The 24,467-nt window shown below is 50.0% G+C and overlaps 1 protein-coding gene across 3 annotated transcripts in view; it reads right to left on the reverse strand.

Moving 5' to 3' along the window:
- LOC121272331 (beta-1,3-galactosyltransferase 5-like) overlaps positions 1-13,917 on the reverse strand; it is a 111,775-nt gene extending 97,858 nt beyond the window's left edge. The window contains exons 1-3 of one of the 3 annotated variants that reach the window (XM_041178953.1): positions 13,507-13,917; positions 12,809-12,877; positions 11,411-12,006 (exon numbers count right to left, since the gene is read on the reverse strand). In XM_041178953.1, the coding sequence (XP_041034887.1) occupies positions 11,411-12,006; positions 12,809-12,825 (613 nt within the window). In that variant the 5' untranslated portion in view covers positions 12,826-12,877; positions 13,507-13,917. Of the gene's footprint in view, positions 1-11,410; positions 12,007-12,808; positions 13,243-13,506 lie in introns of all 3 variants that reach the window. The other 2 variants (XM_041178952.1, XM_041178951.1) reach the window with 2 other exon arrangements.
- Positions 13,918-24,467: the final 10,550 nt, after the last annotated feature.

The following is a 24,467-nucleotide window of genomic DNA, read 5'->3' on the forward strand; positions in this document are numbered from 1 at the left end:
GCTCTACACGGAGACAGAGGGACAGGGAGACTGCACTACAAGGAGACAGAGGGACAGGGAGACTGCACTACGTGGAGACAGAGGGTGACAAGGAGACTGCTCTACACAGAGACAGAATGACAGGGAGACTGCTCTACAGGGAGACTGCTCTACACAGAGACAGAATGACAGGGGGACTGCTCTACAGGGAGACTGCTCTATATATGGACAGAGGGACAGGGAGAATGCTCTACAGGGAGACAGAGGGACAGGGAACCTGCTCTACATATGGAAAGCGAGACAGGGAGAATGCTCTAGAGGGAAACAGAGGGACAGGGAGACTGCCCTACATGGAGACAGAGGGAGAGGGAGACTGCTCTACATGGAGACAGAGGGGGACAGGGAGATTGCTCTACACGGAGACAGAGGGAGAGGGAGCCTGCTCTCCACGGAGACAGAGGGACAGGGAGATTGCTCTACACAGAGACAGAGTGGGACAGGGACACTGCTCTACACAGTGACAGATGGACAGGGAGACTGGTCTACACGGAGACAGAGGGACAGGGAAACTGCTCTACACTGAGACAGAGGGGTAAATGGAGACAGGTCTACATGGAGACAGAGGGGGACAGGGAGACAGCTCTACATGGAGACAGAGGGGGACAGGGAGACTGCTCTACCCAGAGACAGATGCGGACAGGGAGACTGCTCTACATGGAGACAGAGGGGGACTGGGAGACAGCTCTACACGGAGACAGAGAGGGACAGGGAGACTGCTCTACATGGAGACAGTGGGACAGGGAGACAGCTCTACACGGAGACAGAGGGGGACAGGGAGACTGCTCTATACAGAGACAGAGGGGGACAGGGAGACTGCTCTACATGGAGCCAGAGGGGGACAGGGAGACTGGTCTACACGGAGACCGAGGGACAGGGAGACTGCTCTACGTGGAGGCAAAGGGACAGGGAGCCTGCTCTACATGGAGACAGAGGGGGACAGGAAGGCTGCTCTACCCCGGGACAGATACGGACAGGGAGACTGCTCCACGTGGAGACAGAGGGGGACAGTGAGGCAGCTGTACACGGAGACAGAGAGGGACAGGGAGACGGCTCTACACTGAGACAGAGGGACAGGGAGTCTGCACTACAAGGAGACAGAGGGACAGGGAGGCTGCACTACGTGGAGACAGAGGGTGACAGGGAGACTGCTCTACACTGAGACAGAATGACAGGGAGACTGCTCTACAGGGAGACAGAGGGACAGGGAGACTGCTCTATATACGGACAGAGGGACAGGGAGACTGCTCTACAGGGAGACAGAGGGACAGGGAGACTGCCCTACATGGATGCAGAGGGAGAGGGAGACTGCTCTACACGGAGACAGAGGCACAGGGAGACTGCTCTACAGGGAGACAGAGGGACAGGGAGACTGCTCTACATGGAGACAGAGGGGGACAGGACGATTGCTCTACACGGAGACAGAGGGGGACAGGGAGGTTGCTCTACATGGAGCCAGAGGGGGATAGGGAGACTGATCTACACGGAGACAGAGGGACAGGGAGGCTGCTCTACAGGGAGACAGAGGGACAGGGAGACTGCTCTACAGGGAGACAGAGGGACAGGGAGACTGCTCTATATATGGACAGAGGGACAGGGAGACTGCTCTACAGGGAGACAGAGGGACAGGGAGACTGCCCTACATGGATGCAGAGGGAGAGGGAGACTGCTCTACACGGAGACAGAGGGGGACAGGGCGATTGCTCTACACGGAGACAGAGGGGGACAGGGAGATTGCTCTACATGGAGTTAGAGGGGGATGGATAGACTGCTCTACACGGAGACAGAGGGGGACAAGGAGATTGCTCTACATGGAGCCAGAGGGGGACAGGGAGACTGATCTACACGGAGACAGAGGGACAGGGAGGCTGCTCTACAGGGAGACAGAGGGACAGGGTGACTGCTCTACAGGGAGACAGAGGGACAGGGAGACTGCTCTACAGGGAGACAGAGGGACAGGGAGACTGCTCTACATGGAGACAGAGGGGGACAGGGAGATTGCTCTACACGGAGTCTGAGGGGGACAGGGAGATTGCTCTACACGGAGATAGAGCGGGATGGATAGACTGCTCTACACGGAGACAGAGGGGGACAGGGAGACTGCTCTACACGGAGACAAATGGGGACAGGGAGACTTCTCTACATGGAGGCAGAGGGACAGGGAGACTGCTCTACACCGAGACAGAGGGACAGGGAGACTGCTCTACGCGGAGACAGAGGGTGACAGGGAGACTGCTCTACACGGAGACAGAATGACAGGGAGACTGATCTACAGGGAGACAGAGGGACAGGGACTGCTCTACTGGGAGACAGAGAGACAGGGACTGCTCTACATGGAGACAGAGGGACAGGGAGACTGCTCTGCAGGGAGACAGAGGGACAGGGAGACTGCTCTACACGGAGACAAATGGGGACAGGGAGACTTCTCTACAGGGAGACCGAAGGACAGGAGACTGATCTACACAGAGACAGAGTGGGACAGGGAGACTGCTCTGCACGGAGACAGAGGGGGACAGGGAGACTGCTCTATACAGAGACAGAGGGGCACAGGGAGAATGCTCTATATGGAGCCAGAGGGGGACAGAGAGACTGCTCTACACGGAGACAGAGGGGGACAGAGAGACTGCTCTACACGGAGACAGAGGGGGACAGAGAGACTGCTCTACACGGAGACAGAGGGGGATGGAGAGACTGCTCTACACGGAGACAAAGGGGGACAAGGAGCCTGCTCTACATGGAGCCAGAGGGGGACAGGGAGACTGATCTACACGGAGACAGAGGGACAGGGAGACTGCTCTACGTGGAGGCAAAGGGACAGGGAGCCTGCTCTACACGGAGACAAAGGGGGACAGGAAGGCTGCTCTACCCCGGGACAGATACGGACAGGGAGACTGCTCCACGTGGCGACAGAGGGGGACAGGGAGGCAGCTGTACGTGGAGACAGAGAGGGACAGGGAGACGGCTCTACACTGAGACAGAGGGACAGGGAGTCTGCACTACAAGGAGACAGAGGGACAGGAAGACTGCACTACATGGAGACAGAGGGTGACAGGGAGACTGCTCTACACAGAGACAGAATGACAGGGAGACTGCTCTACAGGGAAACTGCTCTACACAGAGACAGAATGACAGGGAGACTGCTCTACAGGGAGACTGCTCTATATATGGACAGAGGGACAGGGAGAATGCTCTACAGGGAGACAGAGGGACAGGGAACCTGCTCTACATATGGACAGCGAGACAGGGAGAATGCTCTAGAGGGAAACAGAGGGACAGGGAGACTGCCCTACATGGAGACAGAGGGAGAGGGAGACTGCTCTACACGGAGACAGAGGGACAGGGAGACTGCTCTCCACGGAGACAGAGGGACAGGGACACTGCTCTACACGGTGACAGATGGACAGGGAGACTGGTCTACATGGAGACAGAGGGACAGGGAAACTGCTCTACACTGAGACAGAGGGGTAAATGGAGACAGGTCTACATGGAGACAGAGGGGGACAGGGAGACAGCTCTACATGGAGACAGAGGGGGACAGGGAGACTGCTCTACCCAGAGACAGATGCGGACAGGGAGACTGCTCTACATGGAGACAGAGGGGGACTGGGAGACAGCTCTACACGGAGACAGAGAGGGACAGGGAGACTGCTCTACATGGAGACAGTGGGACAGGGAGACAGCTCTACACGGAGACAGAGGGGGACAGGGAGACTGCTCTATACAGAGACAGAGGGGGACAGGGAGACTGCTCTACATGGAGCCAGAGGGGGACAGGGAGACTGATCTACACGGAGACAGAGGGACAGGGAGCCTGCTCTACATGGAGACAGAGGGGGACAGGAAGGCTGCTCTACCCCGGGACAGATACGGACAGGGAGACTGCTCCACGTGGAGACAGAGGGGGACAGTGAGGCAGCTGTACACGGAGACAGAGAGGGACAGGGAGACGGCTCTACACTGAGACAGATGGACAGGGAGTCTGCACTACAAGGAGACAGAGGGACAGGGAGACTGCACTACGTGGAGACAGAGGGTGACAGGGAGACTGCTCTACACTGAGACAGAATGACAGGCAGACTGCTCTACAGGGAGACAGATGGACAGGGAGACTGCTCTCTATATGGACAGAGGGACAGGGAGACTGCCCTACATGGATGCAGAGGGAGAGGGAGACTGCTCTACACGGAGACAGAGGGACAGGGAGACTGCTCTACATGGAGACAGAGGGGGACAGGACGATTGCTCTACACGGAGACAGAGTGGGACAGGGAGATTGCTCTACATGGAGTTAGAGGGGGATGGATAGACTGCTCTACACGGAGACAGAGGGGGACAAGGAGATTGCTCTACATGGAGCCAGAGGGGGATAGGGAGACTGATCTACACGGAGACAGAGGGACAGTGAGGCTGCTCTACAGGGAGACAGAGGGACAGGGAGACTGCTCTACAGGGAGACAGAGGGACAGGGAGACTGCTCTATATATGGACAGAGGGACAGGGAGACTGCTCTACAGGGAGACAGAGGGACAGGGAGACTGCCCTACATGGATGCAGAGGGAGAGGGAGACTGCTCTACACGGAGACAGAGGCACAGGGAGACTGCTCTACAGGGAGACAGAGGGACAGGGAGACTGCTCTACATGGAGACAGAGGGGGACAGGGCGATTGCTCTACACGGAGACAGAGGGGGACAGGGAGATTGCTCTACATGGAGTTAGAGGGGGATGGATAGACTGCTCTACACGGAGACAGAGGGGGACAAGGAGATTGCTCTACATGGAGCCAGAGGGGGACAGGGAGACTGATCTACACGGAGACAGAGGGACAGGGAGGCTGCTCTACAGGGAGACAGAGGGACAGGGTGACTGCTCTACAGGGAGACAGAGGGACAGGGAGACTGCTCTACAGGGAGACAGAGGGACAGGGAGACTGCTCTACATGTAGACAGAGGGGGACAGGGAGATTGCTCTACACGGAGATAGAGGGGGACAGGGAGATTGCTCTACACGGAGATAGAGGGGGATGGATAGACTGCTCTACACGGAGACAGAGGGACAGGGAGACTGCTCTACACGGAGACAGAGGGGGACAGGGAGACTGCTCTACACGGAGACAAATGGGGACAGGGAGACTTCTCTACATGGAGGCAGAGGGACAGCGAGACTGCTCTACACGGAGACAGAGGGACAGGGAGACTGCTCTACACGGAGACAGAGGGACAGGGAGACTGCTCTACATGGAGGCAGATGCACAGGGAGACTGCTCTACATGGAGACAGAGGGACAGGGAGACTGCTCTACATGGAGACAGAGGGACAGGGAGACTGCTCTACACGGAGACAGAGGGACAGCGAGACTGCTCTACACGGAGACAGAGGCACAGGGAGACTGCTGTACACGGAGACAGAGGGACAGTTTGTCTGCACTACATGGAGACAGAGGGATAGGGAGACTGCTCTACACAGAGACAGAATGACAGGGAGCTTTCTCTACAGGGAGACTGAGGGACAGGGAGACTGCTCTACACGGAGACAGAATGACAGGGAGAATGCTCTACATGGAGACAGAATGACAGGGAGACTGCTCTACACGGAGACAGAGGGACAGGGAGACTTCTCTACACGGAGACAGAGGGACAGGGAGACTGCTCTACATATGGACAGATGGACAGGGAGACTGCTCTACATGGAGACAAAGGCACAGGGAGACTGCTCTCCACAGAGACAGAGGGTGAAGGAGACTGCTCTACACGGAGACAGAGGGACAGGGAGATTGCTCTCCACGGAGACAGAGGGACAGGGAGATTGCTCTACACAGAGACAGAGTGGGACAGGGACACTGCTCTACACGGTGACAGATGGACAGGGAGACTGGTCTACACGGAGACAGAGGGACCGGGAAACTGCTCTACACGGAGACAGAGGGGTAAATGGAGACAGGTCTACATGGAGACAGAGGGGGGCAGGGAGACAACTCTACATGGAGACAGAGGGGGACAGGGAGACTGCTCTACCCAGAGACAGATGCGGACAGGGAGACTGCTCTACATGTAGACAGAGGGGGACAGGGAGACAGCTCTATACGGAGACAGAGGGGGACAGGGAGACTGCTTTACATGGAGACAGAGGGGGACAGGGAGACAGATCTACACGGAGACAGAGGGGGACAGGGAGACTGCTCTACACGGAGACAGAGGGGACAGGGAGACTGCTCTGTACGGAGACAGAGGGACTGGTAGACTGCCCTACGCGGAGACAGAGGGACAGGGATCTGCTCCACACAGAGACAGAGTGTGAGAGGGATCTGCTCCACACAGAGACAGAGTGTGACAGGGAGATTGCTCTACACGGAGATAGAGGGGGACAGGGAGATTGCTCTACACGGAGATAGAGGGGGATGGATAGACTGCTCTACACGGAGACAGAGGGACAGGGAGACTGCTCTACACGGAGACAGAGGGGGACAGGGAGACTGCTCTACACGGAGACAAATGGGGACAGGGAGACTTCTCTACATGGAGGCAGAGGGACAGCGAGACTGCTCTACACGGAGACAGAGGGACAGGGAGACTGCTCTACACGGAGACAGAGGGACAGGGAGACTGCTCTACATGGAGGCAGATGCACAGGGAGACTGCTCTACATGGAGACAGAGGGACAGGGAGACTGCTCTACATGGAGACAGAGGGACAGGGAGACTGCTCTACACGGAGACAGAGGGACAGCGAGACTGCTCTACACGGAGACAGAGGCACAGGGAGACTGCTGTACACGGAGACAGAGGGACAGTTTGTCTGCACTACATGGAGACAGAGGGATAGGGAGACTGCTCTACACAGAGACAGAATGACAGGGAGCTTTCTCTACAGGGAGACTGAGGGACAGGGAGACTGCTCTACACGGAGACAGAATGACAGGGAGAATGCTCTACATGGAGACAGAATGACAGGGAGACTGCTCTACACGGAGACAGAGGGACAGGGAGACTTCTCTACACGGAGACAGAGGGACAGGGAGACTGCTCTACATATGGACAGATGGACAGGGAGACTGCTCTACATGGAGACAAAGGCACAGGGAGACTGCTCTCCACAGAGACAGAGGGTGAAGGAGACTGCTCTACACGGAGACAGAGGGACAGGGAGAATGCTCTCCACGGAGACAGAGGGACAGGGAGATTGCTCTACACAGAGACAGAGTGGGACAGGGACACTGCTCTACACGGTGACAGATGGACAGGGAGACTGGTCTACACGGAGACAGAGGGACCGGGAAACTGCTCTACACGGAGACAGAGGGGTAAACGGAGACAGGTCTACATGGAGACAGAGGGCGGCAGGGAGACAACTCTACATGGAGACAGAGGGGGACAGGGAGACTGCTCTACCCAGAGACAGATGCGGACAGGGAGACTGCTCTACATGTAGACAGAGGGGGACAGGGAGACAGCTCTATACGGAGACAGAGGGGGACAGGGAGACTGCTTTACATGGAGACAGAGGGGGACAGGGAGACAGATCTACACGGAGACAGAGGGGGACAGGGAGACTGCTCTACACGGAGACAGAGGGGGACAGGGAGACTGCTCTGTACGGAGACAGAGGGACTGGTAGACTGCCCTACGCGGAGACAGAGGGACAGGGATCTGCTCCACACAGAGACAGAGTGTGACAGGGAGACTGCTCTACACGGAGACAGAGGGACAGGGAGACTGCTCTACACGGAGACAGAGGGACAGGGAGACTGCTCCACATGGAGACAGAGGGGGACAGGGAGACAGCTCTACACAGAGACAGAGGGGGACAGGGAGACTGCTCTACACGGAGACAGCGGGGGACAGGGAGACTTCTCTACACAGATACAGAGTGGGACAGGGAGACTGCTCTACATGGAGACAGAGGGACAGGGAGACTGCTGTACAAGGAGACAAAAGGGGACAGTGCGACTTCTCTACACGGAGACAGAGGGACAGGGAGACTGCTCTACATGGAGACAAATGGGGAAAGGGAGACATGTCTACAGGGAGACAGAGGGACAGGGAGACTGCTCTACACGGAGACAGTTGGGGACAGGGCGACATCTTTACACAGAGACAGAGGAGGACAGGGAGACTGCTCTACACGGAGACAAATGGGGAAAGGGAGACATCTCTACAGGGAGACAGAGGGACAGGGAGATTGCTCTACACGGAGACAGAGGGGGACAGGGAGACTGCTCTACACGGAGACAGAGGGACAGGGAGACTGCTCTACGTGGAGACAGTGGGACAGGGAGACTGCTCTACACGGAGACAGAGGGACAGGGAGACTGCTCTACACGGAGACAGAGAGACAGGGAGACTGCTCTACACGGAGACAGAGGGACAGGGAGACTGCTCCACGTGGAGACAGAGGCACAGGGATACTGCTCCACATGGAGACAGAGGGGGACAGGGAGACAGCTCTACACGGAGACAGAGGGACAGGGAGACTGCTCTACATGGAGACAGAGGGACAGGGAGACTGCTCTACATGGAGACAGTGGGACAGGGAGACTGCTCTACACGGAGACAGAGGGACAGGGAGACTGCTCTACACGGAGACAGAGGGACAGGGAGACTGCTCCACGTGGAGACAGAGGCACAGGGATACTGCTCCACACGGAGACAGAGGGATAGGGAGACTGCTCCACACGGAGACAGAGGAAATCAAGAACACAAGAAATACGAGGAGTAGGCCATTTGGCCCATCCTGCCTGTTCATTATTCAATACCATCCTGGCTGATCTTGGGTTTGAACTTCATTTTCCTGCCCACTCCCCATATCACTTGATTCCCTGAGAGAGTAAAAATCTGTCTATCCCAGCCTGAAATGTACGCAATGATGGAACATCTACAATCCTCTGGGGTTGGGAATTCCAAAGATTCACCACCCTTTGAGTGAAGTAATTTCTCCTCATCACAGTCCGAAATGATTATCCCCTTTACCCTGAGACTGTGTCCCCCATGTTTTAGACTCCCCGGCCAGTAGAAGCGATCCCTCAGCGTCCACCCCTTCAGAATCCTGTATGCTTCAATGAGATCGCCCTGCATTCTTCCAAACCCCAGAGAAATTAGACCCAACTTTCTCAGCCTCTCACCATTGGACAGCCCCCTCATCCCAGTGACCAATCTAGTGAACCTTCACTGTACCACCTCCAATGCAAGTGTATCCTTTCTTAAATATGGAGATCAAAACTGCAAACAGTGCTCCAGATGTGGTCACACCGAAACTCTGTCCAATTGTAGCAAGGCTTCTTTATTCTTGTCACCCATCCCCCCTTGCAATAAAGGCCAACATGCCATTTGCCTTCCTAATTGCTTTCTGTACCCAAATGTTTGTTAACATTTGACAATCCCTAAATGAACATACCCATTGAATATCCACACTTAGAAGCCTTGAATATACTGATCGACCCAGCCTCTACAGGCCTCTGCGGTAAAGAATTCCACAGATTCACTACCCTCTGAGAGAAGAAATTCCTCCTCATCTCTGTTTTTAATGGGCCACCCCTCACTCCAAGATTATACCCTCTGGTCCTAGACTCTCCCACAAGGGGAAATAACCTCTCCGCATCTACCCTATCAAGCCTCCTAAGAATCTTATATATTTCATTAAGGTCGCCTCTGATTTTTCTAAGCTCCAGTGAGTTCAGGCCCAACCTACTCAACCTCTCATAAGAAAATCCCTCCATACCTGGGATCAACCTAGTGAACCTTCTCTGGACTCCCTCCAATGCCAGTATATCTTTCCTTAGATAAGGGGACCAAAACTGTTCGCAGTATTCTAGGTGTGGTCTAACTAGTGCCTTGTGTAGTTTTAGCAAGACTTCCCTATTTTTAGACTCCATTCCCTTTGAAATAAAGGCCAACATTCCATTTGCCTTCCCTATTACCTGTTGAGCTTGTATGTTAGCTGTTTGGGATTCATGCACAAGGACTCCCAAATCCCTCTGTGCTGCAGTTTTCTGCAGTCTTTCTCCATTTAAATAATATTCAGTTCCTCTATTCTTCCTGCCGAAGTACATAATCTCACATTTTCCCACATTATATTCCATCTGCCAAGTTTTTGTCCACTCACTTAACCTGTCTCTATCCCTCTGTAGACTCTTTGTGTCACCCTCACCACTTGCCTTCCCACTTATTTTTGTGTCATCTGCAAACTTGGCGATAGTACATTCACTTCTCTCATCTAAGTCATTAATATATATTGTAAATAATTGAGGCTCCAACACTGATCAGGTTGCCATCCTGAAAATGCCCCCCTTATCCCAACTCTGTCTTCTATTAGTTAGCCAATCCCCTATCCATGCTAATATACTACCCCCAACACCATGGGCTCTTATCTTATTAAGTAGCCTTACGTGCGGTACCTGATCGAATGCCTTTAGGAAATCCAAATATTTTACATCTACTGGTTCTCCTTTACCTATCCTGCTTGTTACTTCCTCAAAGAATTCTAATAAATTTGTTAGGCATGATTTTTCCTTCATGAAGCCATACTGACTCTGCTCGATTAGATGATGAGTTTCTAAATGTTCCGCTATTACATCCTCTAACATTTTTGAAATGACAGATGTTAAGCTAACTGGCCTATAGTTACCTGTTTTTTGTCTCCCTCCCCTTTTGAATAAGGCAATTTTTCAATCCTCTGGGATTTTTCCAGAACCTAAGGATTCTTGGAAGATTACTACCAGTAATCACTACATCCATTATCTCTGTAGCTACTTCCTTTAATATCCTAGGATGCAACCCATCAGGTCCAGGGGACTTATCGGCCTTTAGCCCCATTAGTTTCCCTAGTACTTCTTCTCTCATGATTAGGAGAGGTAATGGTGTAGTGGTATTGTCACTAGACCAATAATCTGGGAACCTAGCGGTAATGCTTTGGGGGCTGGGGTTCAAATCCCACCATGGGATAGTGCAATTTGAATCCACTAAAAATCTGGAATTAAAAGTCTAATGATGACTGGAAAATCATCGCCCGTTTTCATTAAAAACCCCATTTGATTCACTATTGCCCCTTTAGGGAGGGAAATTTGCTGTCCTTACCTGGTCTGGCCTACATGTGACTCCAGACCCTCTGCAACACAGTTGACTCTTAAATGCCCCCTGAACAAAGGGTGATTAGGGATGGGCAATAAACGCTGGCTGTGCCAGTGATGCCTACATCCCATGAACGAATAAAATAAAAGCCAATAGTATTTATTTCCTCCTCCTCCTCTGCTGCCTTGATTATTTAGTCTTGGAAAGCAATTAGTGTCTCCTGATGCAAAGTATTTATTCAACTCCTCTGCCATTTCCTGGTTCACCGCTATTATTTCACCCAGCAGCCCCATCAATCCAGCCAATGCACTAACCTTTCACAAAAAAATCTGCTGACGTGCATTCGTTATTCAGCCACTCCAGGAGGCAGCTGATCTTCAGGGTTAGGTTGGCACGATGCTCTTCGAAATCCCACATAATAATGTCCCCGTGTTGACGTGACTCGATGCCAACCAGTTCCATCATCTTCTTATCGTGGGTCATGGCCAACATGAAAACCGTGACCACCAGGTAGTCCTTAATTTGTTGGCGTTTGGCGTAGGCCCTTCGTAGGGCTAACCTCTTAGCAAACGAGTTCGGATAGGAGTTGGTAGCAATTAGGAGCAGTTTGCTGGACTTTGGTGTGGAGCACATTTCAGGGTTACTGATATTAACTTTGCACTTGTAATCTTGCATGTAGCTGTACTCTGCTCGGAAGCGGTTCAGGTCCATGTGGAAAGTGTTCTTGCCGTCAGTCAGATTGATCGATTGTCTATGATAGATTTTTTTGGTTTCGTTTGCTTCGCTTGGATAATAAATTAAATCCTTGAAAAATCTCTTTGGAACAATGAAGTTGGAAAAGTAGAAATCCATGACTAGAAATCCAACACCGATCACTATCATCAGTCCAAACACACAATACATGTTCCTCCTAAATATACAACAAATGTTAAGCAAGGGCAGGTTTATAAAAGTGTTTCAGCTTATTAGGGAATTGATGGGTGTAGAGTATAACGCTTTATAACTTACGACCAAGATTGAACATTGATGAAAATAGATTGATGTAAATAAACTGACATAAGGTGAGAAATGTTGGCAAGTCTCTCTGTTCTTGATCATTGTTCCCTCACCAGCCACCACCTCGCTGCCCCATTTATCTCACTTATAATCAACACTTCCACCCAACGAGCTGCCCATCCACCTAACAATCGAACCAGGTGCTGGATAAACACAAAACACTGATTCACTAATCAAATGACCAGATATCTAATGAGTGGAACTGCTAACCCATCCGCGTCCACGCACCAAAACACACACACACGCCGCACCAAAACACACACACACTAAAACACACACACCACACTAAAACACACACATCACACCAAAACACACACACCACACTAAAACACACACACCACACCAAAACACACACACCACACCAAAACACACACATCACACCAAAACACACACATCACACCAAAACACACACACACCACACCAAAACACACACACACCACACCAAAACACACACACCACACTAAAACACACACACCACACTAAAACACACATCACACTAAAACACACACGCACATACATGCACCAACACACACATACATCCGCACCCGCACTCGCAGCCACACACATACACGCACCCAAACACGCAGACACACACTAGCACTCACAAACGCACTGACGCTCATTCACCCAGCCCCTAGCCAGGTAAAGCTACTGACCTTATTTTGCCATTCATTTTGGCTCCAGGCTTGTTTGTCTTCACTCCTGATTCGTTTATGCACTGCGACCTGAAACATGCAGTTGCTGATGATAAACTCTTCCACCTGGACAGCAGAACCCAAGTTGAAAATCAGAATTGTTCCCATTGGCCCCAGGTATGGTTGCTGACACACTTTTGAGCAGGACCTTTCTCCTTTTCCGTGTACAGGCATTGCTGGTAAAGTTGACACTCATTTCTCACTCCCTAGCTTCCCTGAGATGGTTGTGATGGAACTGAGGGGCTCGCTGGCCCACTCCAGAGGGGCAGTTGCAGTTGGTGTGGGACTGAAGGCACAATGTTCGAACTGGGTAGGACATCAGTGAATCACTTGGGTTCTGTCAGTTCAACAGCTTCGGGGTCCCTTCAACAGCCAACTTTTTGTTAACAGATTTGCTTAAAAAGAAAACAGAATTCAAATTCTCAAGCTGTCAGGGCCTGGGTTACATCGCTAGCTGTGTAACTCTCATTTTAAATTAATACCTCCAGAGGTATTTGCAAAGCTCACCTCCCCCCACCCCTCGCCTCTCTCCAAACTCCTCCAGCCCGGAGGCTCTGTTTTCAACCAAATCTCACTGAAAAAACCCCTTTGGGGAACACAAAGCTGGGAACCAGCTTCCTTTGATCCCTAAACCCCGGGTTCCTTCCCTTCAAATCTACCTGTTTTGTCAAACTTTCACTCGTCCATCCTTCAGCAGAGACGGGTGGAAATCGACGCTGCTTCTGGCTGTTCCGGAGGGACAAACAGAGTCTCTGCATTCGAACTGTGCAAATGAACTTCGGGGTGTTGCACAGTGTCACAATCTCCAAATGTGTAATCGGTTGAAATTTGATAGCTGAATCACATGTTTTGATTTCACTTTTAGAAGCTGCCTCCATCAATCAGACCAGGGCTGTGGATAAGTTAGCTCTTTAACTGATGTCACCTGTCATAAATATTTTCCAGTACCACGTTTTCACCCCTTTCTTGGATTCACTCAAGTTCTGTCGAAGGGTCATGAGGACTCGAAACGTCAACTCTTTTCTCCGCCGATGCTGCCAGACCTGCTGAGTTTTTCCAGGCAATTCTGCTTTTGTTTTACCACGTTTTCCCTGTTTGTCTATTCAGCCTCAGAATCTGATGCGAATCATGTTTTCTTCTTCCCTGCTGAGCTGCGGAAGGAATTGCTCTGCGTCTCTCAAGAGGGGGGTCTGGCGTCTTGTGTGGTTCAACAGCAAGTGGCTGTTGGTAACAGATTACTTTATACATTTCCAGGGTAATTAGCCATAACTCGATACCACCTCCAGCGGAAACAAAAAAATACTGGAAACACACTGCAGGTCTGACAGTATCTGTGGAGAGGAAGACGGTTAAGGTTTCGACTCTGTTGGACCCTTCTTCACGGCTCTGAGGAAGAGTCATACGGACTCGAAACGTTAACTCCGTCTCTCTCTCTCTCCACAGATGCTGTCGGACCTGCTGAGTTTTTCCAGCACTTTTTGTTTTTGTTTCAGATTTGAGACCATAAGACATAGGAGCAGAAATTAGGCCATTCGGCCCATCGAGTCTGCTCCGCCATTCAATCATGGCTAATAAGTTTCTCAACCCCATTCTCCCACCTTCTCTCCAGCATCCATCTCCATGTTGGTTTCTGCTAGGCTACTCCTTTACTCAGTCCACTATCGTTTGACTCTCTACGTTATATTGGGGGTGGTACTGTTTCCCCAGTCCCTTATTGACCTTTGCTCTGCCAAGCACCCTAACACTATGATCTGCAAATTGTGGAACAATCTAGATCTACATCATCTTTCACGCTTGGCGTTACAACCTGTCCCCAGGCAAGGTTCCCCAATTTGTTATCTTCCCGAATGGGAATCCTATTTTGTTATGCTCCCGGGTTGAGGAGGAATGAGCTGGCTCCCCTTCCTTATTCAACTCCCTTGGCTGGTCGCAACAAGGTTAACTTACAAGCAATCCCTTCCCTCCAAAAAAACCTTTTCCCAGTCCAAATGTATATATTTTTTAGAAGGAGCCAATTTAACCAGGCTTTCTTGAGTCAACGAAATAATAAGTTTATTTGTTTCTTAAACCCAGAGAAAAATAGTAACAACACAACACACATGCACTCAGATCAGAAATGAGAAGTTAAGAATCCAAATAAAAGTTAAAAGAAAATATGAATCAGTCTTTGGCTTGTCCATGAAGCGTAGATGGTGTTACATTGGGGCCATTAAGTTGGGTGAGTCCGGAGAAGCTGACTTTGGCAGTTGGTTTGGAGACACTTGGTTCTGCAGGGTAGCTGACTCAGCAGCCCTATTACCATTGTGATGGTGGCTTTTACTGAGCCTTGCACACAGAGACAGAGAGAGACACAGAGTCAGAGAGAGACATAGAGACCGAGAGAGACACAGAGACCGAGAGAGACACAGAGACCGAGAGAGACACAGAGAGCACCTGCAACTGCAGGGGTGACCAGTTAGTCTCCTCCTTGCTGTCACACACAGCATACCAATTTTCCCTGTGTACTGACACACACCCAAAGTCCATGTCCTTTTCATCTCAGGCCATTTACAAATTGAGATATAAATCAATAGGAGATGAATTTTTGGGTGACTGCTGAGATGTGTGGATCAGTCTTTTGCCTCCGCAAACATAGGAGATCAAAGTTCAGTCTTTTGCATCTTTTCTATCTCCCTTCCAAGTGTCTCTGCTTGAAGAAGGTCATGACACCTTTTCAGGTGCGACATTCCATGTTCTCTCAGGACCAGCTGGTCAAGTATAATCCACATAGGCATTTTCTGGAAAGCCATATTTTACTCAGTGTCTTTACTTGTGGAGGGAATCAGGGTAGTGTCCCTGGCCCAACCGTCTTCAGCTGCTTCATCAATGACCTTCTTTCCGTCATAAGGTCAGAAGTGGGGATGTTCGCTGATAATTGTACAATGCACAATGTTCAGCACCATTCACGACTCAGATACTGAAGCAGTCCATGTCCAAATGCAGCAAGACCTGGACAACATCCAAGCTTGGGCTGAGAAGTGGCAGGTAATATTCGTACCACACAAGTACCAGGCAATGAGCATCTCCAACACGAGAGAATCTAACCATCACCCCTTTTTAAAAAGAAAAACACAGGTCTTCCTTAAGAAATTCAAGTTCTCCGTCAGTAATTCGTGGCTGTAATCAGCTTTCATGACATTGGTTTCACATTCCTGGAGTCCCCTAAACATCGAGAAATAATTTTCTGCTCTGACGATAATGGAAGACCTAAATTCTGACTCTGCCTTGCTGATTTTCTATGATATTTAAGGTTCTCAATTCCATTCCACAGTCCCTTGTCTGATTCTGTCTCAGAGCTACCCTGATCTGGAGTGAAGTTGAAAACACCATTGATGAACTGAAAATCAACAAGGTCTCTGGAGCATATGGAAACCCTGAAGGAGAAGGATTCAATCAGCAACAACCTTTTTAAATTCATTCACGGCAATGTGGGCATCACTGGCTGGGCCCAGCATTTATTGCCCATCCCTAATTGCCCCTTGAGAAGGTGAGCCACTTTCTTGAGCCGCTGCAGTCCCTGTGGTGTAGGTACACCCACAGTGCTGTTAGGGAGGGAGTTCCAGGATTTTGACCCAGTGACAGTGAAGGAACAGCCGATATATTTCCAAATCAAGATGGTGAGTGGCTTAGAGGGGAACTTCCAGGTGGTGAGTGTTCTGCTGCCCTTGTCCTTCTAGATGGCAGTGGTCGTGGGTTTGGAAGGTGCTGTCTAAGGAGCCTTGGTGAATTCCTGCAGTGCATCTTGTAGATGGTACACACACTGCTGCTACTGTGCGTTGGTGGGGAGGGAATCAGGGTAGTGTCCTCAGCCCAACCATCTTCAGTTGCTTCATCAATGACCTTCCTTCCATCATAAGGTCAGAAGTGGGGATGTTCGCTGATGATTGTACAATGTTCAGCACCATTCACGACTCCTCAGATACTGAAGCAGTCCATGTACAAATGCAGCAAGACCTGGACAATATCCAGGCTTGGGCTGACAAGAGGCAAGTAACGTTCACACCACACAAGTGCCAGGTAAAGACCATCTCCAACAAGAGAGAATCTAACCATCACACCTTGACATTCAATGGCGTTACCATCACTGATGTTTAACTCACCTCCTGACTCCCCAGAGCCTGTCCACCATCTACAAGGCACAAGTCAGGAGTGTGATGGAATACTCCCCCATTGCCTGGATGAGTGCAGCTCCCACAACACTCAAGCAGCTCGACACCATCCAGGATAAAGCAGCCCCACTTGATTGGCCCCCCCATCCACAAACATTCACTCCCTCCACCACCGACACACAGTAGCAGCAGTGTGTGTACCATCTACAAGATGCACTGCAGGAATTCACCAAGACTCCTTTGACAGCACCTTCCAAACCCATAACCACTACCATCTAGAAGGACAAGGGCAGCAGATAGATGGGAACACCAACTGGAAGTCCCCCTCCAAGTCACTCACCATCCAGATTTGGAAATATATCACCATTCCTTTACTGTCACTGGGTCAAAATCCTGGAACTCTTCCGAATAGCACTGTGGGTGTACGTACACCACATGGACTGCAGTGGTTCAAGGCAGCAGTTCACCGCCCCCTTCTCAAAGGGCAACTAGGGATGGGCAAGAAGTGCTGGCCCAGCCAGCGAAGCCCACATCCTGTGATTGAATTAAAAAGGTCCAGCGAGTAATTAGGAAAGCTAATAGAATGCTATTGTTTACTGCAAGGGGAATTGAATACAAAAGTAGTAACATTATGCTTCAGTTGCACAGGATATTGGTGAGAGCACATCTGGAGTACTATGTACAGTATTGGTCTCCAAATTTAGGGAAGGATGTAAATGCATTGGAAGCAGTGCAGAGAAGGTTTACCAGACTAATACTGGAATGGGTGGGCTGTATTATAGAGGAAAGGTTGGACAGACTAGGCTTGTATCCAGTGGAGTTTAGAAGAGTAAGAGGTGACTTGATTGAAACCTTTAAAGATCCAGAGGGATCTTGACAGGGTGGATGTGGAGATGATGTTTCCTCTCGTAGGAGGATCTAGAACTAGGGGGTCACTGTTTAAAAATAAGGGGTCACTTATTTAAGACAGATGAGGAGAAATTGCCTTCAGAGGGTCATGAGTCTTTGGAACTTTGAGAGAATGGGGTGGGAGCCGAGTCTTCGAATATTTTTAAAGCAGAGCTAGATTCTTGATAACCTTTGACCCTCTTGGTTATCGGGATAGGCAGGAATGTGGAGAGGAGGTTACAATCAGATCAGCCATGATCTTATTGAATGCTGAAGCAGGCTCGAGGAGTCAAACGGCCTACTCCTAGTTCATACGTTGGTATGTTCCTGTTCACAAAGGTGGTGAGCTGATTGCAGCATTCAGTAGCATTCACAACTCCCCAGATACTGAAGCAGTTTTCCCCCATATCCAAGACCCAGGTAAACTTTCAGCTGATGAGTGACAAGTTACATTCACACCACACAAATACCAGGCAATGACCACCTCCCCTTGATGTTGAACAGCGCTACACTGCTGAAGTGCACCACCAATATCCTGGGTTACCATTGACCAGAAACTGAACTGGACAATCCACAAATACTGTGGCCCCCACATCGAGAGTCAGTGTGGTGTTGGACAGAGCGACATGCTGGACCAGGCATGGAGACAGTTCCTAGCTTAAACTATTTACAAATTACAGTAAAGGGCACAAGAGTCAATAAAGGCTTAGTTAACCTACTTAGGACTATGAAGATCTCATCAGACTAACCAAACTATAGCTAGTACCCTGCAACACAAGCCACACACCACCCTGTCTTGGAACGATATCCCTGCTCCTCAACTATTCACTGGGCCAGAATCCTGGAACTCGCTCCCCAGCATCACTGTAGGTGTGGTGTACCTATCCCACACAGACTGCAGCAGCTCATCACCTCCGCATGGTGAACCAGGAATGGGCAATAAGTGACAGACTTGCTAGCAATGCTGACATCACATGAATGGTGCCTCTGGGGTTAAGTTAGGTTTCTTGGTAGGAAAATACTATTCGTTGTTTGGGCACAGCTACCCCGATAAGGGGTGCCAAAGGCCAAAAACAGTCAGAACCCAAGCAATTTGAAACCATGGCCTGAATTTTTCCCAGATAGTGAGGTCTCGCCTCCCACCATCCGAAGAGTCAGTGGGGATCACCAACTCCCAGCATCCCGTAGCCACTTCACCCTCGAATGAGCGTTAAGAGGCTGAAGGCGGGACTTGCGCCCCTCACTCGGGAGGAAGTCCCGCCTCAGAGAGCTGCCGGCCAATGCCAATGGCCAGCAGCTCTCCAGTCCCCCTGCAGCAACAGCGCCGCAGTGGACAGAAGAAGAATTGCTGGAGGACATCAGAGCCGAAGCCCAGGCACCAGAGGTCCAGGTAAGTTCAAGGGGCCCCAGGACAGGGAGGGTAGAGAAGGCCTGGTGGGGGATGGGGGGGTGGGGCACAAAGGGGTGAATGGGTAAAGGCTGGCAAGGAGGAGGAGGAGGAGGAGGTGGTTCAGAGGCCACTGCCTTGGTGGGGGGGGTGGGGGAAGGTGGGGTGCCCAACTTAAGGGGGCTTCTGATTGAGGCACCCCTCCCCTGCCACACCCGAGATGTAATTCTGTAGTGTTTCAGGCCTCCCCCATGCACGTTCAATCCTCCTCAATAAATGCTTTAAGTAGCCAATTGGCCCATTTGGGGCCTTGCCCACCCCAGTGTAAAATCAGTGTGTGGTCGTGGTAGGTAGCAACCCTGTCCCTTCAATTTCACACCCCCCCCACCCCAGCACAAAACCCCACCGCAGAAATATCAAATTCTGGCCTATGTCTACACGATGCAAATCATCCAGGCAAGCTTTGTTTAGTGCTTTGATTGTTACTGATCCACAATAAAGGGCATCAAAACAGGTGATTCACCTCTGTGCACACTTATGGATGCTGGGTAGTGAAAGATATTTGCATATCCCTGTTGTACTGTCATTTATGTCTTGGGTTTCTGAAACATAGCCAGTTGCCACGTGGACCAGTGTACAGAGCTCACACTGAGTGGTAGGAAGATTGGAATGTGGAGGACATTGGGACAAATGGAGAAGAATTCTGACTCAAGACTTCAACCCTGAGGCTTATATGGAACTTCTTAAAAATAAATACTGAATAAGGATACACATGTGAGGACATGGCATTGGGGCATTGACTAACACTGGCTACAAAAAACTGACCTAAACAATGGCCTCATATGAATGGTTTTGTTCCAGCCTTGGTTACAGACCCTGCCCTTCCTCTCTCTGCTGAGTCAAGATATTGCTTAATATGCTGGGAGACCAGGGTCAGAAAGGAATAGAAAGCTGCAGCCAGGAAATATGACCCAGTCAGTCACATGGGAAAGAATTTGTTTGGTAGACTGACCACCCCAGAGTGAGATTCTGCACCTGGGTCTTACCAGGCAACAGGAGTCAAGGGTTAATGAAGATTTTCCACATAAAGTGGAAATTGCATCCAAAGTTTTTCCACGTCATTGACACTCAGTACAAGGTCCAGGCCTTCAAGTAGTGAGACTCCGTTTGAGAGCCTTGCAGCAGGGCTGTGTACTCAGTACTCTGAATAAAGGCTTTTCACTATAAGTGTGATGAGTTAGTAAAGATATATCAGTGTGGAAGCAGCTTGTAGCAGGTTTTTAAAAAAAACACTCGAGATGCAGATCATATTATCAGATTGGATTTAGTCTAGATCAGTTACTCCAGTCCCCAAAGGGAGGGCAAATCACAGTTTGGTTAATATTTTATATTTAATGTCAATACAGCATTGTCACTATTGTAAAACTGGTCACTGACCACATCAAACAACATCCCATTGGAGATCAGTGTGATGAGCCAACGCCAACCACCTGGCATTGGTCAGGAAGCTCCTTCATTGACCGAAACATCAGGCCCAGCAAACTGGGCCCAGATCACAGGCCGGGGGCTGAATGGAGGGTTAGGCCAGTTTGTTGTACAGATTGAAAATGATTAAAGCCCCACAGATTACAGCCCCTCCAACCAGGAGCCCAGACAATAGGAGTGCCGACACCCCCATCAGGATCAGTGCGTTCTTCAGGTCGATGCCATCTGTGAAAGGGAACACAAACAGTGAGGACACAAACGGTGAGGCAGTCATCCCACCCACTCCACTGAGCTGGTAAGATTGGATCTTGCCAGGTCATTCAACATTCTTACTGTGCCCAGGGGTCTCCGGCCCGTCTGATTCATTCCGGCTTTTGGGTTGTGTTCGAGGAGTCAGGTCTCCAGGATCAGCTGTCAGCATTACCGAGAGCCCCATCTGAATCTCACCTCCCTTCCTTAACTGGTCATCCTGAGACTGAGACACTAACAACAGCAGCAGCAGTAGTTTGCATTTACATGGGACCTTTTAACATTAAAGACGTGAAAGTGCTTCACAAGAAGTGAAAGCCGACACAGACACAGAGCCAAACCAGAGCAGGTAACAGAAACCACACAGTCGAAGAGATAGGCTTTCAGGAGGCATCTCAAAAAAGGAGATGGGAGGTCGAGGCAAAGATGGGAATTCTAGAGCCAGGGCCCAGGAAGTGCTTTCAGCCCCCAAACCAGGCATTACAACTGGGAACAGTGGGGTTGAGATCCCAGAAAGAGAAGCAGAGCCTGGAGGGTTGTGGAGTTAGTGTAGGTCAGGGAGCACAGAGATCATTTAGTCTATACTAATGCAAAGCACATCCTCCCTCAGGTATACCTACCGGCCGCTCTCTGCCAGAGGAAACCACTCCACCACCCTCTTCTTCCCCCTCTGCAGTTTCCATGGTTACAGCACAGACAAACTCCACTGGGTCCCTCTACTGAAGCCCACCTGAAAAACGGAGCAATTTCTCAGGTTGCCATAGTAATCAGTGGAAACAACAAAGAGATAGAGGCACTTACTCATTAGCTGGCTCCTGGTAGAAACAAGCCTCGACTGGATTCGGCCTTCCACCTCTTTCAGCAGCTTTTAACTGACAGGTAATGAAAATCTGCAAGAGACAATTCACAGATCAGAAGGAGGAGGAGGCCATTCAGCCAAACATGGCCTAGTTCTGAAAGTCATCCAATTATTCCCACTTCACTGCTCAGAACTGCCTGAAAATAAAGCCCCTGCAAGTAGGAGTGTCCTAGGGCTGGACACACCTTTTCACAGGAGTCAGGCCTAATCCAGAGACCTTTAAAATAGCAGGCAGGACTCCACTGAGAGAGTCCAACTCTTACTTACAACTAATCCCACTTTTGCCAGAAGTGGAGAGGGAGTAGGGTGTGAATCATAGGCAGGTAACCAAACTCAGTAAAACTACTTGAAATTGGTGCCAGATTCAATCAGACTCCATTTTTTGCTGTTCTAGAGGGTGTTAACCCATAATGCAAGAGTCAAATTCATGGTATAGACAAACACTCTTGAAGGGCAGATAAGCTCCAAGTGTCATGATCTGAAGTTTTGTTTAAAGGGCTGGGGGTTTAAACACAACAGGCTGAAACTGTCAAGGGATATAGAAAACCCTCTGCTGTTGCTCTACTGCTTTGATTGACAGACCATCTACTGGTAAGTAAAAAAACCTTCTGTCCCTGCAGTTTGAATAGACTTATCATTCCCCAAAGGCTGATTATAGCCAACCATTATGAATGCTTGGCTGAGTTTCAAAAGCACATCTCAGCATGGGGGCTGATTTCACATTGATTGAAAATTTAAAGCAGCTATTAACAGTTTAATTGTCTTGTATGTGGTTAATGAATAGAAGTTTGTTTTTAAAATAACAGATTGAACACTTGAGATTTAAAATCTTTGAGTGAGTTTCATGAATCCGATATCAAGTACATATGATCAAGAGCTCCATAGATTGTTAAAACAACTGGAACATAAAACATTGACTTGAGCTACCAGCAACTAAATTCTGGCCAGTCTCAAAACGACACAACAAGCAGCCATCTGGCCCATTGAGTAGGTCCAACCCTCTGTAGAACAGTCCAATTTCCCAATTATTCCTGTAACCCAGCAAGTTTATTTCCCTTCAATTACTGTTTGAAATTGCCATTGAAATCTGCTTCCTCCATCGGTCCAGGCAAATCATAACCCTGCCCTAATAAAAATTCTCATCTCCTCTGGCAGATGAACCAATCTTCTTAAGATTGGTTTCCTCTGGTTATTGGAAAATTATTTCTCCTTATTTATTTAATAGAAAGTCCTCAGTTTTGACCATTCAATTAAATCCCTTAACCTCTGAGAGCAATCTCAACATTTCAGGGCTATGACTGGGGGTGTTAAGGGGACCATCTTACCGAGCTCCCGCCGTTCAGGAATCTGAATGCACATAGCTTGATCCAGAGTTTGTCTGGGTGAGTTCTTGGGGACACAAAAGAGCAGGAGTCACCAGCTTTACTGTCCATCAGGCAGCTGCAAGGAAGGGGACAGAGTGCATCAGTGTGCTAGTAAATCTAATGAGCCAGTTTTTTTTCCCTTGCCCAGAATCAAGCAGACAGCACTCACCCATTGAAGTCAATGAGATGGTATCTGGGAGTGGAGTCCTTGTCTGCAGTCAGTGTTACCACACAGCTATCAACATAAAGCTTCAGTGGCACATGGCTCATGGCCATAACCAAGGCCTCAATGTAGATGAACTCTCCCAAATAGTAGAGATTTGAGGCCCACTCCACATCCCAGTTATCTGGAAATATGAGGAGGAAAAAAAAAGAGAACGAATCCAGCTTAAACTCCTTAACTGGCAACTGCTCAAAATTCCATGTTTAAACATCCATCTTTGGCCTTACCATTCATCTGGCACAGAGAATATGACAGAAACCTCCCTGTGGTCATCATAGAGCTGAAGGGGACCCAGACAACCTGGCTGTTGACATTATCCCCCCTGCCAGAAGAAAAGATCATCAAGTTCCAAGTTTATACTGGACACCAGGACTAGAGGAGTGTAAGATTACCTGGGATAACAGCACTTAATGTGGACAATGGCTGAACTAGTTCGCACAACAGCTGATTCAGGTGGCCTTGGCACATAGTACAGGTGGGTAGAGTAGAAGAGGTGGTGTTCAGTTACCTGAAATATAGATTTGTGGTTATAGTAGTAACATTGAGCAAATACAAACTAAAAGTGGGGGGGAAAAAAAACAGACAAAAGAGAAAGGGGAGGGGGGAATTCCCTCCCCACACCCAAAGATAGAGCCTCCACCCCCTACCCCCTCCAGAAGGGAAAGGGGAGGCTCCCCAAAAAACCAATACTCCATTAGTCCCACTCAACCTCCTTACCATTACAGTAGTGCCACAATCAGACAGACCATACTGAAAGAGCACAGTGTTTGTCCAAGTGTCCAGCTGAGTGAAGGGGCATCCAGGAGGCCCTAAGGCCAGGTCTGCAGGCTGAACCGGGTGCTCACCTCCAAACAGGTCCAGCTTGGCAATCACCAGTAACATCTGCTCCCCACACAGAGCAGTGACAGCTTGCAAGGAGCGGGGAGAGCCAACAACAGAGGCAGAAGCCCAGCCACCAGTAACCTGCCCAGGGGCAGGCATGGCCCTGAATCTGCCCTTCAGATGCCTCAAGTGCCC

This window comes from Carcharodon carcharias, chromosome 33, assembly GCF_017639515.1.
Source record: "Carcharodon carcharias isolate sCarCar2 chromosome 33, sCarCar2.pri, whole genome shotgun sequence".
Classification (NCBI taxonomy): domain Eukaryota; kingdom Metazoa; phylum Chordata; class Chondrichthyes; order Lamniformes; family Lamnidae; genus Carcharodon; species Carcharodon carcharias.